The sequence below is a fragment of the Myotis yumanensis genome, unplaced genomic scaffold, assembly GCF_028538775.1.
Source record: "Myotis yumanensis isolate MYYU_CA2020_CCGP unplaced genomic scaffold, mMyoYum1.0.hap1 SCAF_1, whole genome shotgun sequence".
NCBI lineage: Eukaryota > Metazoa > Chordata > Mammalia > Chiroptera > Vespertilionidae > Myotis > Myotis yumanensis.
In genome coordinates, this window is record NW_027223752.1 from 126,010,991 (window position 1) to 126,025,469 (window position 14,479).

General features: G+C 45.4%; 1 protein-coding gene across 1 annotated transcript; it reads left to right on the forward strand.

The window, feature by feature from the left end:
• Positions 1 to 525: 525 nt before the first annotated feature.
• On the forward strand, positions 526 to 5,868 carry FSCB (fibrous sheath CABYR binding protein). Its single transcript, XM_070407826.1, has 5 exons — positions 526 to 1,500; positions 1,921 to 2,091; positions 2,854 to 2,985; positions 3,313 to 4,590; positions 5,560 to 5,868. The coding sequence occupies exons 1-5, from the start codon at positions 526 to 528 to the stop codon at positions 5,866 to 5,868; spliced, it is 2,865 nt and encodes a 954-aa protein (XP_070263927.1).
• The last annotated feature ends 8,611 nt before the right edge of the window (positions 5,869 to 14,479 follow it).

Sequence of the window (14,479 nt, forward strand, 5' to 3'; positions counted from 1 at the left end):
TTTTCTCCAACAATTGAAACTAGCCTGCAGCATTGTGAACTCTGCAATTTAACTGTCTTTGATAGTAGGATGAAAAGAACAGAATTGAAAGTTCAATTTTAGTTATTAGACAGCAGCATTACTGGAGTTTACTTATGTTCCCATGATAGACAGATTCTTTTTCAACTTGATGTTTCAAAAGTAGATCTCTCACTTGCAGCCATTTCCCATGAGTGTTTACCAAGTTAAAAAGTGCTGGGAGTACCATAGATGGAACATTGTAGTGAGAATTGCCTATGATGTCATAGACACTTGAGGAAAACTTCTAGAAGTGAAATTTAGTCACAGTAGAGACTAAATAAGAAAGATGCTTACTGAGTAAGGTGGGGTCCAAAAAGTGTAATGCAGAATTCAGTAATTTATAAATTACTTTTTTTTCTGAAAGAGCTCAACCGAATAACACTTAATGAAGGAAAGTAAAGGCTTAACCATTTGGTACATTGTGATTCCTGCTGTTAGTAAATTTCAAATTCAGCAGTTTTAAATATGGAAGGAAGTGATGAACCCGATCAGCCTATCTCAGCAGGGAGGCAAGAAATTCGAAAGAAAAGAAGACCTACCCAACCAATGGTAGACAAATCCCAACAGACTGACATATCAGAGATAAAGTGTCTCTTGCCTATACCACAATCATGTGGCCCCAAAGCTAACCTTAATATTAGTAACATTCCTGAAAGCAAAGTCAACTATGAGTCTCTTAGATTATCTTCTCAGCTTCAGAAAACTTGGACAAAGAGAAAGCGTGGGCAAGAAAAGGTTGATGAATGTTTGCAGACAGACATTATTACTGAAGAGATAAAGGAAACCAAGCCAGGTGATGCAACAGTGGTACCTAAAGAAAAGCCAGCTGCTGTTGGAGAAGCAGCTTCTGAATTTCCAGAGAGTGTTCATGGAGTAGAAATTCCATCAAGCAAACATTCAGGTCAACAAAAATTAGACAGATCTGACCAAACCATTCATTCTGGAGATGAAAACAAAGAACAGAAGAGCTTTGGTGAATCAAAAGTAGTTACTGGCAGGCCAAGTAGTTCTTTTTCAAAGTCAAAGGAGGCTGTGCAGAAACGTAAATCCTCAGGGAAGACTTTAATTACTGAGCATCCTGAATTTCAACCTGCAACAAGTAGCAATGAGGAAATTAGGAAGAAAAGTACCAACAGATCTTCATTTAGTCAACAAATCAAAGAAGATACTCGAGTACTTTTATATGAGCATGACTTTGCAGTTGAAGTAAGGCCTCCGAAAACAGGAAAGATCTCTGCTGAAGTGCAATCTCCACCAGCTGACGAGGCCCCTGCAGAAGAGGCCCCAGTGCAAGTTAAGTCTCCACCAGCTGAGGCAGCCTCTGAAAAAGAGGCCCCAGTGCAAGTTAAGTCTCCACCAGCTGAGAAGGTCCCTGCAGAAAAGGCCCCAGTGAAAATTAAGTCTCCACCAGCTGAGAAGGTCCCTGCAGAAGAGGCCCCAGTGAAAGTTAAGTCTCCACCAGCTGGGAAGGTCCCTGCAGAAGGGGCCCCAGTGAAAGTTAAGTCTCCACCAGCTGAGAAGGTCCCTGCAGAAGAGGCCCCAGTGAAAGTTAAGTCTCCACCAGCTGAGAAGGCCTCTGAAAAAGAGGCCCCAGAGAAATTTAAGTCTCCACCAGCTGAGAAGGTCCCTGCAAAAGGGGCCCCAGTGAAAGTTAAGTCTCCACCAGCTGAGAAGGTCCCTGCAGAAGGGGCCCCAGTGAAAGTTAAGTCTCCACCAGCTGAGAAGGCCTCAGCAGAAGGGGCCCCAGTGAAAGTTAAGTCTCCACCAGCTGAGAAGGCCTCTGCGGACGACGCCCCAGTGAAAGTTAAGTCTCCACCAGCTGAGAAGGCCTCTGCGGACGAGGCCCCAGTGAAAGTTAAGTCTCCACCAGCTGAGAAGGTCCCTGCAGAAGAGGCCCCAGTGAAAGTTAAGTCTCCACCAGCTGAGAAGGTACCTGCAGAAGGGGCCCCAGTGAAAGTTAAGTCTCCACCAGCTGAGAAGGCCTCAGCGGAAGAGGCCCCAGTGAAAGTTAAGTCTCCACCAGCTGAGAAGGTCCCTGCAGAAGAGGCCCCAGTGAAAGTTAAGTCTCCACCAGCTGAGAAGGTACCTGCAGAAGGGGCCCCAGTGAAAGTTAAGTCTCCACCAGCTGAGAAGGCCTCTGCGGACGAGGCCCCAGTGAAAGTTAAGTCTCCACCAGCTGAAAAGGTCTCTGCAGAAGAGGAACCAGTGAAAGTTAAGTCTCCACCAGCTGAGAAGGTCCCTGCAGAAGAGGCCCCAGTGAAAGTTAAGTCTCCACCAGCTGAGAAGGTCCCTGCAGAAGATGCCCCAGTGAAAGTTAAGTCTCCACCAGCTGAGAAGGTACCTGCAGAAGGGGCCCCAGTGAAAGTTAAGTCTCCACCAGCTGAGAAGGCCTCTGCGGACGAGGCCCCAGTGAAAGTTAAGTCTCCACCAACTGAGGGGGCCTCTGCAGAAGAGGCCCCAGTGAAAGTTAAGTCTCCACCAGCTGAGAAGGTCCCTGCAGAAGAGGCCCCAGTGAAAGTTAAGTCTCCACCAGCTGAGAAGGTCTTTGGGGAAGAGGCCCCAGTGAAAGTTAAGTCTCCACCAGCTGAGAAGGCCTCTGAAAAAGAGGCCCCAATGAAAGTTAAGTCTCCACCAGCTGAGAAGGCCTCAGTGGAAGAGGCCCCAGTGAAAGTTAAGTCTCCACCAGCTGAGAAGGCCTCTGAAAAAGAGGCCCCAATGAAAGTTAAGTCTCCACCAGCTGAGAAGGCCTCAGTGGAAGAGGCCCCAGTGAAAGTTAAGTCTCCACCAGCTGAGAAGGTCCCTGCAGAAGAGGCCCCAGTGAAAGTTAAGTCTCCACCAGCTGAGAAGGTCCCTGCAGAAGAGGCCCCAGTGAAAGTTCAGTCTCCACCAGCTGAGAAGGTCTCTGGGGAAGAGGCCCCAGTGAAAGTTCAGTCTCCACCAGCTGAGAAGGTCTCTGGGGATGAGGCCCCAGTGAAAGTTAAGTCTCCACTAGCTGAGAAGGTCTCTGGGGAAGAGGCCCCAGTGAAAGTTAAGTCTCCACCAGCTGAGAAGGCCTCAGCGGAAGAGGCCCCAGTGAAAGTTAAGTCTCCACCTGCTGAGAAGGCCTCAGCGGAAGAGGCCCCAGTGAAAGTTAAGTCTCCACCAGCTGAGAAGGTCCCTGCAGAAGAGGCCCCAGAGAAAGTTCAGTCTCCACCAGCTGAGAAGGCCTCAGCGGAAGAGGCCCCAGTGAAAGTTAAGTCTCCGCCAGCTGAGAAGGCCTCAGCGGAAGAGGCCCCAGTGAAAGTTAAGTCTCCACCTGCTGAGAAGGCCTCAGCAGAAGAGGCCCCAGTGAAAGTTAAGTCTCCGCCAGCTGAGAAGGCCTCAGCAGAAGAGGCCCCAGTGAAAGTTAAGTCTCCACCAGCTGAGAAGGTCCCTGCAGAAGAGGCCCCAGAGAAAGTTCAGTCTCCACCAGCTGATAAGGTCCCTGCAGAAGAGGGACCAGTGAAAGTTAAGTCTCCACCAGCTGAGAAGGCCTCAGCGGAAGAGGCCCCAGTGAAAGTTCAGTCTCCACCAGCTGAGAAGGCCTCAGCGGAAGAGGCCCCAGTGAAAGTTAAGTCTCCACCAGCTGAGAAGGTACCTGCAGAAGAGGCCCCAGAGAAAGTTCAGTCTCCACCAGCTGATAAGGTCCCTGCAGAAGAGGGACCAGTGAAAGTTAAGTCTCCACCAGCTGAGAAGGCCTCAGCGGAAGAGGCCCCAGTGAAAGTTCAGTCTCCACCAGCTGAGAAGGCCTCAGCGGAAGAGGCCCCAGTGAAAGTTCAGTCTCCACCAGCTGAGAAGGCCTCAGCGGAAGAGGCCCCAGTGAAAGTTCAGTCTCCACCAGCTGAGAAGGCCTCAGCGGAAGAGGCCCCAGTGAAAGTTAAGTCTCCGCCCGCTGAGAAGGCCTCAGCAGAAGAGGCCCCAGTGAAAGTTAAGTCTCCACCTGCTGAGAAGGCCTCAGCAGAAGAGGGACCAGTGAAAGTTAAGTCTCCGCCAGCTGAGAAGGCCTCAGCAGAAGAGGCCCCAGTGAAAGTTAAGTCTCCACCTGCTGAGAAGGCCTCAGCAGAAGAGGGCCCAGTGAAAGTTAAGTCTCCGCCAGCTGAGAAGGCCTCAGCAGAAGAGGCCCCAGTGAAAGTTAAGTCTCCACCAGCTGAGAAGGTCCCTGCAGAAGAGGCCCCAGAGAAAGTTCAGTCTCCACCAGCTGAGAAGGTCCCTGCAGAAGAGGCCCCAGTGAAAGTTAAGTCTCCACCAGCTGAGAAGGTCCCTGCAGAAGAGGCCCCAGAGAAAGTTCAGTCTCCACCAGCTGAGAAGGCTTCTGCGGAAGAGGCCCCAGAGAAAGTTCAGTCTCCACCAGCTGAGAAGGCCTCAGCAGAAGAGGCCCCAGTGCAAGTTAAGTCTCCACCAGCTGAGAAGGCCTCAGCGGAAGAGGCCCCAGTGAAAGTTCAGTCTCCACCAGCTGAGAAGGCCTCAGCGGAAGAGGCCCCAGTGAAAGTTAAGTCTCCGCCCGCTGAGAAGGCCTCAGCAGAAGAGGCCCCAGTGAAAGTTCAGTCTCCACCAGCTGAGAAGGCCTCAGCGGAAGAGGCCCCAGTGAAAGTTAAGTCTCCGCCCGCTGAGAAGGCCTCAGCAGAAGAGGCCCCAGTGAAAGTTAAGTCTCCACCAGCTGAGAAGGTCCCTGCAGAAGAGGCCCCAGTGAAAGTTCAGTCTCCACCAGCTGAGAAGGTCCCTGCAGAAGAGGGACCAGTGAAAGTTAAGTCTCCACCAGCTGAGAAGGCCTCTGGGGAAGAGGCCCCAGTGAAAGTTAAGTCTCCACCAGCTGAGAAGGCCTCTGGGGAAGAGGCTCCAGTGGAAGTTCAGTCTCCACCAGCTGAGAAGGTCCCTGCAGAAGAGGGACCAGTGAAAGTTAAGTCTCCACCAGCTGAGAAGGCTTCTGCGGAAGAGGCCCCAGAGAAAGTTCAGTCTCCACCAGCTGAGAAGGCCTCAGCAGAAGAGGCCCCAGTGAAAGTTAAGTCTCCGCCAGCTGAGAAGGCCTCTGGGGAAGAGGCCTCAGTGAAAGTTAAGTCTCCACCAGCTGAGAAGGCCTCAGCGGAAGAGGCCCCAGAGAAAGTTCAGTCTCCACCAGCTGAGAAGGTCCCTGCAGAAGAGGGACCAGTGAAAGTTCAGTCTCCACCAGCTGAGAAGGCCTCTTTGGAAGAGGCCCCAGAGAAAGTTCAGTCTCCACCAGCTGAGAAGGTCCCTGCAGAAGATGGACCAATTAAAGTTCAGTCTCTACCAGCTGAGAAGGCCTCACTGGAAGATGCCCCAGAGAAAGTTCAGTCTCCACCAGCTGAGAAGGTCCCTGCAGAAGAGCCTACAGCTGAAGTTCAAGCTCCACCAGCTGAGGAGGCCCCTGCAGAAGAGGCCCCAGAGAAAGTTCATTGTCCACCAGCTGAGAAGGTCCCTGCAGAAGAAGCCCTAGTGAAAGTTAAGTCTCCACCAGCTGAGCAGGCCCCAACTGAAAATATTGCTGCTGAACTTCATCTTCCACCAACTGAAGAAATGACTTCAGAAATGGTCTCTGTTGCCAAAAAACTAGCATCATCTGAAGAGGCCAATATTTCAAATATCTCTCCAACATACTCCATTGAGGAAGTTCAGACTCCACTATCTAAAACACCTCCTGCAGATGAGGATCTGGTAGAGAATATATCTACTGAATTTCAATCTTCCATAACAATGGATGTTCCGGAAATAGTAACTTTAAAAGAGAATCCAAAATTTGAAGGGCCTTTTCCATTGCCTACTGTTCCTGAATAGGTTTGTACTATTGAAATATAGAGTGTCAACCATATAGAACTAAAGGAGCGGCCTCTTCCACAGCTATAGTGAAGTCCTAACTAAGCTAGCTATCAGAGGCTAGGGGATTCTGGAACTACATACTTTAAAACATGGTAGTCATTTGGAAGGCGGTTTGTGAACAGGGAAATGAAAGGAAACCCCAAGATGTGGCCTGCAGGTTGGAAAATGAATAATAAAAATGACTTGTTTAAAATTACTTGTTATTATCATTCAATCCAGAGTGTATAAAATATACTTATTTTGATGTAAAATAAGTGTATGATTGAAATAATTACTCAAAATATCCTATTTAAACTAAACCCTGTTGACAAGGGTAAAGTATACAGACATATATATTTTCTCTATATGTAGCTTGTAGTGAAAAAGGCATTTTCTTTTCTTCAGTTCTCTTATCTACTTTAAATTTCTTGAGTTTGATTCACATATTGACAGTTATGTGGTATTTTCTTTTTCTTAGTATAATTCATTATATCCTTTATTCTCTTTCCAATTGATACCTTCTGAGACAAACATTTCTATCCTGTTTCCACTCCTATCTTCTTGTATATTTTATATTTCAATGTCTAGATATGGAAATTTATTTATTTGGAAAAAATTTTCATTTCAATCAAAATAACCATAGATGAAGTATTTAAAAAGCAGTATAAGCATTAAGAAAAATATACTTAGATTGCCTTAAGGCCATATTCTTATTTAGTTTTAAATTCATTTGAGGTTACAATGTGATGAGACCTTTAGAAGCTTGGCTTGTATTTTTTTGCACTCTGATCTTGTGGCAAAGAGAAACTTAGAATAAAATTGAATTACTATAGTATAAGTTATTAACATTTTAAAAGAGTAATTATGAATTATTTTGTCTATTATTAAATGACATCTTCATTTCTATGATTATGACAACTTTTCAGAGAAGATTTTGTCGAGCTACAATGTTCTGGTTACACTGTTCTGAAATGATTCTCATAAATATTTCAATTTGGTAAGTGTATTTCTTTGTTTAGTGACAACTCTAGATTGATAATTTGATGATTATAAACCTTGTTAAGCTTTGATGCCTTATAATTATTAAATTTTTCTCACTTTCTTCATTACCTCTATAGCCAAGAATATGTGATATTTTAAAGTAAAATTTTCAGAATTTATAAAAAATTTGGAAGCACAGTTGTCCCTTGGTATATATGGGGGATTGGTTCAAGCACCCTCTACAGGTAACAAAATCTGAGAATTGATAAGTCCCTTATGCAAAATGATATAGTAAAAAGTATACAGCTGATTGAAAATACTGTTTTTGATCATGGTTGGTTAAATTTGTAGATTCAAAACCAACAGATACAGAGGATTGAATATATGTTGTACTTTTTAAAAAATTGTGACCAGATTTGAGACTGAGAAAAATTATTCTAGATTTGAATGAGGGTTGCTTTTCGGATATTTCAAGTCCTTTTTATTTTATTTTTTTGAGATATTTTAAATCCAGTTAAATTTATTTTTCTATATTTGAAAATGATTTAAAAAGTAATTTTAGATATTGTATTATGGCTTTCTGTTCTGTTTTAAAAAATTGTTTGGATTTGAATTTTTTTACCTTCCAGCATTATTAAGATATAATTAACTTATTGTGTAAATTTAAGATGTACAATGTGATGATTTGCTATATGTAACATTGCAAAATACTTGCTTCATTGAGGTTAATACATCCACCACCTCACATAATTAAATTTTTTTGAAATGGTGACATAATTTAAGACCTAATTTAAGTATATAATACAGTATATAATATATAATATACACTCACCATTTGGTACTTCAGATGTCAATAACTTATCCTATCTAATAATAGACAAACATGGTAATTGACTGCACCTTTGCTACGCCTCCCATTGGCTAATCAGCTTGCTATGCAAATTAACCACCAACAAAGATAGCGGCTAACTTGCATTGCAGGCAGGGCGGGACAGCGCGAGCTGCCAGCATGCCGCCATCCAGGGCAGGCCCACCCCAGGAGCCCCAGCAGCCAGCCGTGCCTTGCCGCCCAGGGACCCCATCATTGGCGGGTCCCGGAGTGACAAGGCACGCCCGCCCCAGAAGCCCCAGAAGCCACCTGATATGGTAGAAACTCTGAAAGTCAGTGGCATAAATGCACCAATTAAAAGACAGATTATGAGGGTGAATCAAAAAAAAAAACAAACACTTTAAAATATAAAGAAACATATAGATTAAAATTAAATGAATTAAGCTGCAGCCTGTTTTGCTCAGTGGATAAAGCATTAGCCCGTGGACTGAAGTGTCCCAGGTTCGATTCCAGTCAAGGGCATGTACCTCAGTTGCTGGCTTGATCCCCAGTCACTATCAAAGCATGTGCAAGAGGCAACCAATCAATGTGTCTCTCCCTTTCCCTTCACTCTCTCTAAAATTCAATGGAAAAATATCCTTGGGTGAAGATTAACAAAAACAAAGTAAATGGATTAAGTAACATTAAAGAGATTATAAGAAAAACATATTCCAAATTTTGTTTCTTAGTTGTATAATGGTTATGTTTAAATTATTAACACCTATGAAATTGGATGAAGGGTACATATAATATGCTGTAGTATTTTATAGTTTTTTTACATGTATGAGATTATTTCAAATTAAATTATTAAAAAACTAAAAATTAATAAAATATTAATTGAAATGTGTATGCATTACATGAAAAATCTCCTAATTGCTTCTAGCATAATTTATTAAATTGTGCTAAAATTTTCAATGGTTCAATTAAAAAATATCTTAATTCTAAATGATATAATAGAAAATATATAATAGTGCAGTTATAAGCACTTATCTGAAAATAAAAATGTAACGAAGTGAATTTAAAGAAGGGATTAGCCAAAGAAAATATATGCACAACACATGGATACAGATAACAGTATGGTGATGGCCAGAGAGAAGTGGGGGGCAAGAGCTGGGTGGAGGGGGCAAATGGGGGAAATAGAGACATCCTATATAATAATAATAAAAGGCTAATATGCACATGGACTGAACAGCAGAATGACCGGTTGCTATGATGCCACTGGCGTCCAGTGGGCAGACACTCAATGCAGGGGCTGTCCCTGGTGGTCAGTGCACTTCCATATGGGGAGTGCACTCAGCCAAAAGCTGGCTCATGGCTGGCCAGCACAGAGTTGGTGGCAGGATCCTCTCCCACTTCCGTGGCAGCACTAAGAATGTCCAACTAACGGTTTAGACCCGACCCCTTGGGGGCCTAAGCCTTTAGTCAGACACCCCCTGAGGGATCCCTGGTTGCAAGAAGGATGTATGACTGCAAGCTTAGCCACAGGGAGTGGGCCTAAGTCGACAGGTGGACATCCCCCAAGGGGTCCTGGACTGTGAATGGGTGCAGGCCAGGCTGAGGGACCCTCCCCCACAAGTGCACAAATTTATGTGCACTGGGTCTCTAGTTCATTTTATAACTGGAAGTTGTACCCTTTAACCAACATCTCCATTTTCTCCCACCTCCTAACTCCTAGGAGCTACCATTCTACTCTTTGTTTTTATGACCACATATAAATTATATCACAAATAAGTCTTTGTCTGACTTATTTCATTTAGCATAATTCCCTGAAGGTTCATCCATGTTATCATCTTATTATTATTACTAGAGGCCCAGTACACAAAAATTTGTGAACTTGTGGGAGGGCGTCCCTCAGCCTGGCCTGTGCCCTCTCGCAGTCTGGGACCCCTTGGGGGATGACCACCTGCTGGCTTAGGCCCACTCCCCGGGGGATTGGGCCTAAGCTGGCAATCAGACATCCCTCTTGCAGCCTGGGAGCCCTCAGGGGATGTCCACTTGCCAGTGGGGAGCAGGCCTAAGCTGCAGTCAGACACCCTTAGCACTGCTGAGAAGGTGGGAGAGGCTCCCACCACCACTGCTGTACTGGCAGTCATCAGCCTGGCTTGTGGCTGAGCAGAGCTCCCCTGTGGGAGCGCACTGACCACCAGGGGGCAGCTCCTGCATTGAGCGTCTGCCCCCTGGTGGTTAGTGTGTGTCATAGTGACCAGTCATTCCCAGTCTTTCTGCTGTTAGGGTCAGTTTGCATATTACCCTTTTACTATATAGGATAGAGGCCTGGTACATGGGTGAAGGCCATCTGCTTTGCCCTGAAGGGTGTCCCAGATCAGAGTGGGGGTCCCCACTGGGGTGCCTGGCCAGCCTGGGTGAGGGACTGATGGGTGTTTACAGCTGCTCACACCTCCTTCAGGGTGGAGGTTCCCACTGGGGTGCCTGGCCAGCCTGGGTGAGGGGCTAATGGCGGTTTCCAGACTGGCCACACCCCCTTTAGGGTCAGGGGGTCCCTACTGGGTTGCCTGGCCAGTCTGGGTGAGGGGATGAGGGCTGTTTTCAGGCTGGCCAAGCCCCCCGATGATGGAAGCTCCCAGCCTCTCCTTTTTTTCTTTTTATTCTGAGATTTATTTACCTTCTATAATTGAAACTTTGTAGCCTTTAGTGGAGCTCAGAGCCGGGCAGGGCAGACGAGAAGCTTGGCTTTCTCCATCACCAGGGGCAACCCAAGCCTCATACTCGCTCCAGTTCTGTGGCCATGGCTGACTGCAAGCAGGTATCTGGGGTTTATTTATCTTCTATCATTGAAACTTTGTTGCTTTGAGTGGAGCTCAGAGCCATCCAGGGCAGGCGGGAAGCTTGGCTTCCTCCATCACTGGAGCAACCAAGCCTTCTGCTCGCTCCAGCTACGTGGCTGCTGGCCGCCATCTTGGTTGGCTTTATTTGCATATAGTCGCTCTGATTGACTGGTGGGCATGGCTTAAGGCATAGCAAAGGTACGGTCAATTTGCATGTTTGTCATTTATTAGATTAGATTATTAATATAGAATATTATACCATTGTGTATATGTATGCCACATCTTCTTTGTCCATCCATTGATGAACACTTAGGTTGTTTTCATACCACGGTTATTATAATGCTGCAATGAACAAAGAAGTATAGATATCTCTTTGAGGTAATCATTTCATTTGGAGTGAAGTGAGATTTCTGGATCATATGGTAGTTCCATTTTTAATTTCTTGAGGAGCCTTAATACTAGTTTCATAATGGCTATACCAGTTTATATTCCCACTGACTGTGTTCAAGGGTTCCCAATTCTCTACATCCTTTCCAGCATCTGTTATTGTCTTTTTATAATAGACATCCTAACATGTATAAAGTGATAATGTCATTTTGGTTTTGATTTGCATTTCCCTGGTTACCAGTGATATTGGGTTACTGTTGTGTTTTTTTTTTCAAGAGAGTTGTATGAATTCCTTGTATATTTTGATATTAACTCAATATCAAATATGTGCTTTGCAAATATTTTCTCCCATTTCATTGGTTGCCTTTTCATTTTGTTGATGGTCCTTTGCTGTGCAGAAGATTAATTTAGTGTAGTTTCACTTGTTTATTTTTGTTATCTTTGTTTTTGGTATAAAAAAAAATTATTGCCAAACCAATGTCAAGAATTTTACCCTTTATTTTTTTCTTCCAGGAGTTTTATGGTTTCAGGTCTCATGTTCAACTTTTTAATCTATTTTGAGTTGATTTTTTTGTATGATGTATGATAAGGGTTCAGTTTATTCTTTTACATGTGGTTATGCATTTTTTCCCAGCACTATTTATTGAGTAAATTATCTTTTTCCCACTGTTTATTTTGGTATGTTTGTTAAAAATTAATTAACCATGTATTCAGAAGGTTAGTTCTGGGCTCTATATTCCACTGATCTATGTGTCCATTTTAATGTCAATGCCATATTGTTTTAATTATTATGGCTTTGTAGTACAGTTTGAAAGCAGGAATGTAATACCTCCACCTTTGTTCTTCTTTTTCAAAATAGCTTTGGCTATTTGTAGTATTTTGTGGTTCCATATGAATTTTAGAATCGCTTTTTCTATTTCTATGAAAATGCCATTGGAATTTTGGTAGGCATTACATTCAATCTATAGATGACTTTGGGTGGAACAAATATTTCTTAAAAATACTAATTTTTATAATTTATGAATATGGAATATCTTTTCATTTATTTGTGTTGTCTTTAATTTGTTTAATCAATATCTTATAGGTTCCAGTGTAGAGATCTTTCATCTCCTTGGTTAATTTGTTCTTAAGTATTACATTGTTTGTTTTTGATAATATTGTAAATGTAACCATTTATTAATTTCTCTTTACAATAGTTTGTTGTATAAAACTCAAGTGATTTTTATATGGTCATTTTATACTCTCTAGATTTACTAAATTTAATAGTTTTTAGTGAAATTTTTAGGATTTTATATGTAAAATATGTTATGTGCAATAATGGACAATTTTACTTCTTTCATTTCAATTTGGATACCTTTCATATCTTTTTCTGACTAATTACTCTGAATGGGATTTCTAGTAAGTACTATCCTATCTAATAAAAGAGAAACATGGTAATTAGCCGTACCTCTGCTACCCTTCCCATTTGCTAATCAGGGCGATTTGCAAATTAACTGCCAGCCAAGATGGTGGCAGGCAGCCAGGCAGCTTGAAACTAACATGAGGCTTGCTTGCTTCAGTGACGGAGGACTCCAATATTCCCCGCCTGCCGCTGCCGGCCTCTGAGCTTGCAGTTTGAAACATTGTTACAAATATAGAAGCTAAACAAACTCCAGAAACCTGCTTTCAGCCAGCTGGGATCACAGAGCTGGAGTTGAAACAGTGTTTCGATCATAGAAGCCAAACAAACCAGATACCTGCTTTCAGCAGGCGAGGCTTAAGAGCTGGAGCCAAGCCTCAGAGCTAAAGCTGACCCAGAATAAAAAAAAAAAAAAGAAAGAAAAAAAGGAGCGGTAGGGAGCTTCAGTTGCCCGCCAGCCTGAAAACAGCCCTCAGCCTCTCACCCAGACTGGCCAGGCACCCCAGTGGGGACCCCCACCCTGAAGGGTGTGTGACCAGCTGCAAAACAGCCATCATCCCCTCATTCAGGCTGGCCAGGCACCCCAGTGGGGACCACCACCCTGATCCAGGACACCCTTCAGGGCAAACCAGCAGGCCCCCACCCGTGCACCAGGCCTCTATCCTATATAGTAAAAAGGTAATATGCTTCCCAGCACCAGAATCAGTGGAGCCGCGAGGCCTCCTAGCACCGGGATCAGTGTGACAGGGGGCAGCACCCAAATCCCCTGATCGCTCTGTGTGTGACAGGGGGCGGAGCCACAACCTCCCTATCTACCCTGCTCTGTTCGTGACAGGGGAAGGCGCCCCAACCCCCTGATCAGCCCTGCTCTGTGCCTGATAGGGAGGAGCTCCCCAACCCCCTGATCGCCCTGCGGCTCTGTGTATGACAGGGTGCGGCACCCCCACCCCCTGATCCGCCCTGCTCTGTGTGTGACAGGGTGCGGCACCCCCACCCCCTGATCCGCCCTGCTCTGTGTGTGACAGTGGGCGGTGCCCCAACTCCCCTATTGGCCCTACTCTGTGAGTGACAGGGGGGAGCTCCTCAACCCCCTGATCGGTCCTTCTCTGTGTGTGACAAGGGCGAGCTCCCCAACCCCCTGATGGGCACTGCTCTGTGAGTGACAGGAGGCAGTGCCCCAACCCCCTGATCGGCCCTGCTCTGTGCGTGACAGGGGGTGGCGCCGCAACCTCCTCATCGACCCTGCCTTGAGTTTTACAGGGGGCAGTGCCCCAACCCCCCAATCGGCCCTACCCTGAGCGTGACTAGGGGTGGCATCCCAACCTCCTGATCTGCCCTGCTCTGTGCATGACAAAGGGCAGTACCCCAATTCCCCAATCGGCCCTCTTCTGAGCCCAACCAGGGGCTGGACTTAGGGATTGGGCCTGCCCTCTGCCACCCGGGAGCAGGCCTAAGCCAGCAGGTCGTTATCTCCAGAGGGGTCTCTGACTGCAAGAGGGCACAGGCCGGGCTGAGGGACCCCCCCTCCCTCCAAGTGCACAAATTTTTGTGCACCAGGCCTCTAGTCTACATTATAAAAGGCCAGTGTCCCCAATGACTGCAACGACCAGATGGATGACTGGTCACCATGAGGTGCATTGAGCAGCTCCCAGCAGCGGGATGGGGTGGCTCTCAGCTCCCAATGCAGAAAATTCAAACCAAGGGGGTTGGACTGAGGCAGCAGATCATATTCTAAGATAATTTCTTTTGCGACACAAATGTGGAGCTGGAAAAGCGGTCCGGCTAGGCCAATGGTTCTCAACCTGAGGGTCGCGACCCCTTTGGAGGTCGAATGACCATTTCACAGGGGTCACCTAAGACCATTGGAAAACACATACATAATTACATATTGTTTTTGTGATTAATCACTATGCTTTAATTATGTTCAATTTGTAACAATGAAATTGAGGTGTCACCACAACATGAGGAGCTGTATTAAAGGGTTGCGGCATTAGGAAGGTTGAGAACCACTGGGCGAGACAGTGTCTCTCACAAGACTTATTACCATGTGTTCCTCCTCCAGCTTGCCCAATGTCCTCAGTGCTGACTGGAGGTACTGCTGCAGAAAGTCGGGTGACTTGTGGCTGCGAGCGGCAGGGCCCAGGGGCTCTTCCTTCCTTCACAATGTCC

What these genes read in the sequence shown, in the direction of transcription:
- FSCB (XM_070407826.1), top strand. Translation starts at nt 526, where the DNA reads ATGGAAGGAAGTGATGAACCCGATCAGCCTATCTCAGCAGGGAGGCAA. An exon ending in TCCCTGCAGAAGAGGCCCCA is followed by an intron (nt 1,501 to 1,920) that starts GTGAAAGTTAAG and finishes GTGAAAGTTAAG; the next exon opens with TCTCCACCAGCTGAGAAGGT. An exon ending in AGTCTCCGCCCGCTGAGAAG is followed by an intron (nt 4,591 to 5,559) that starts GCCTCAGCAGAA and finishes CCAGCTGAGCAG; the next exon opens with GCCCCAACTGAAAATATTGC.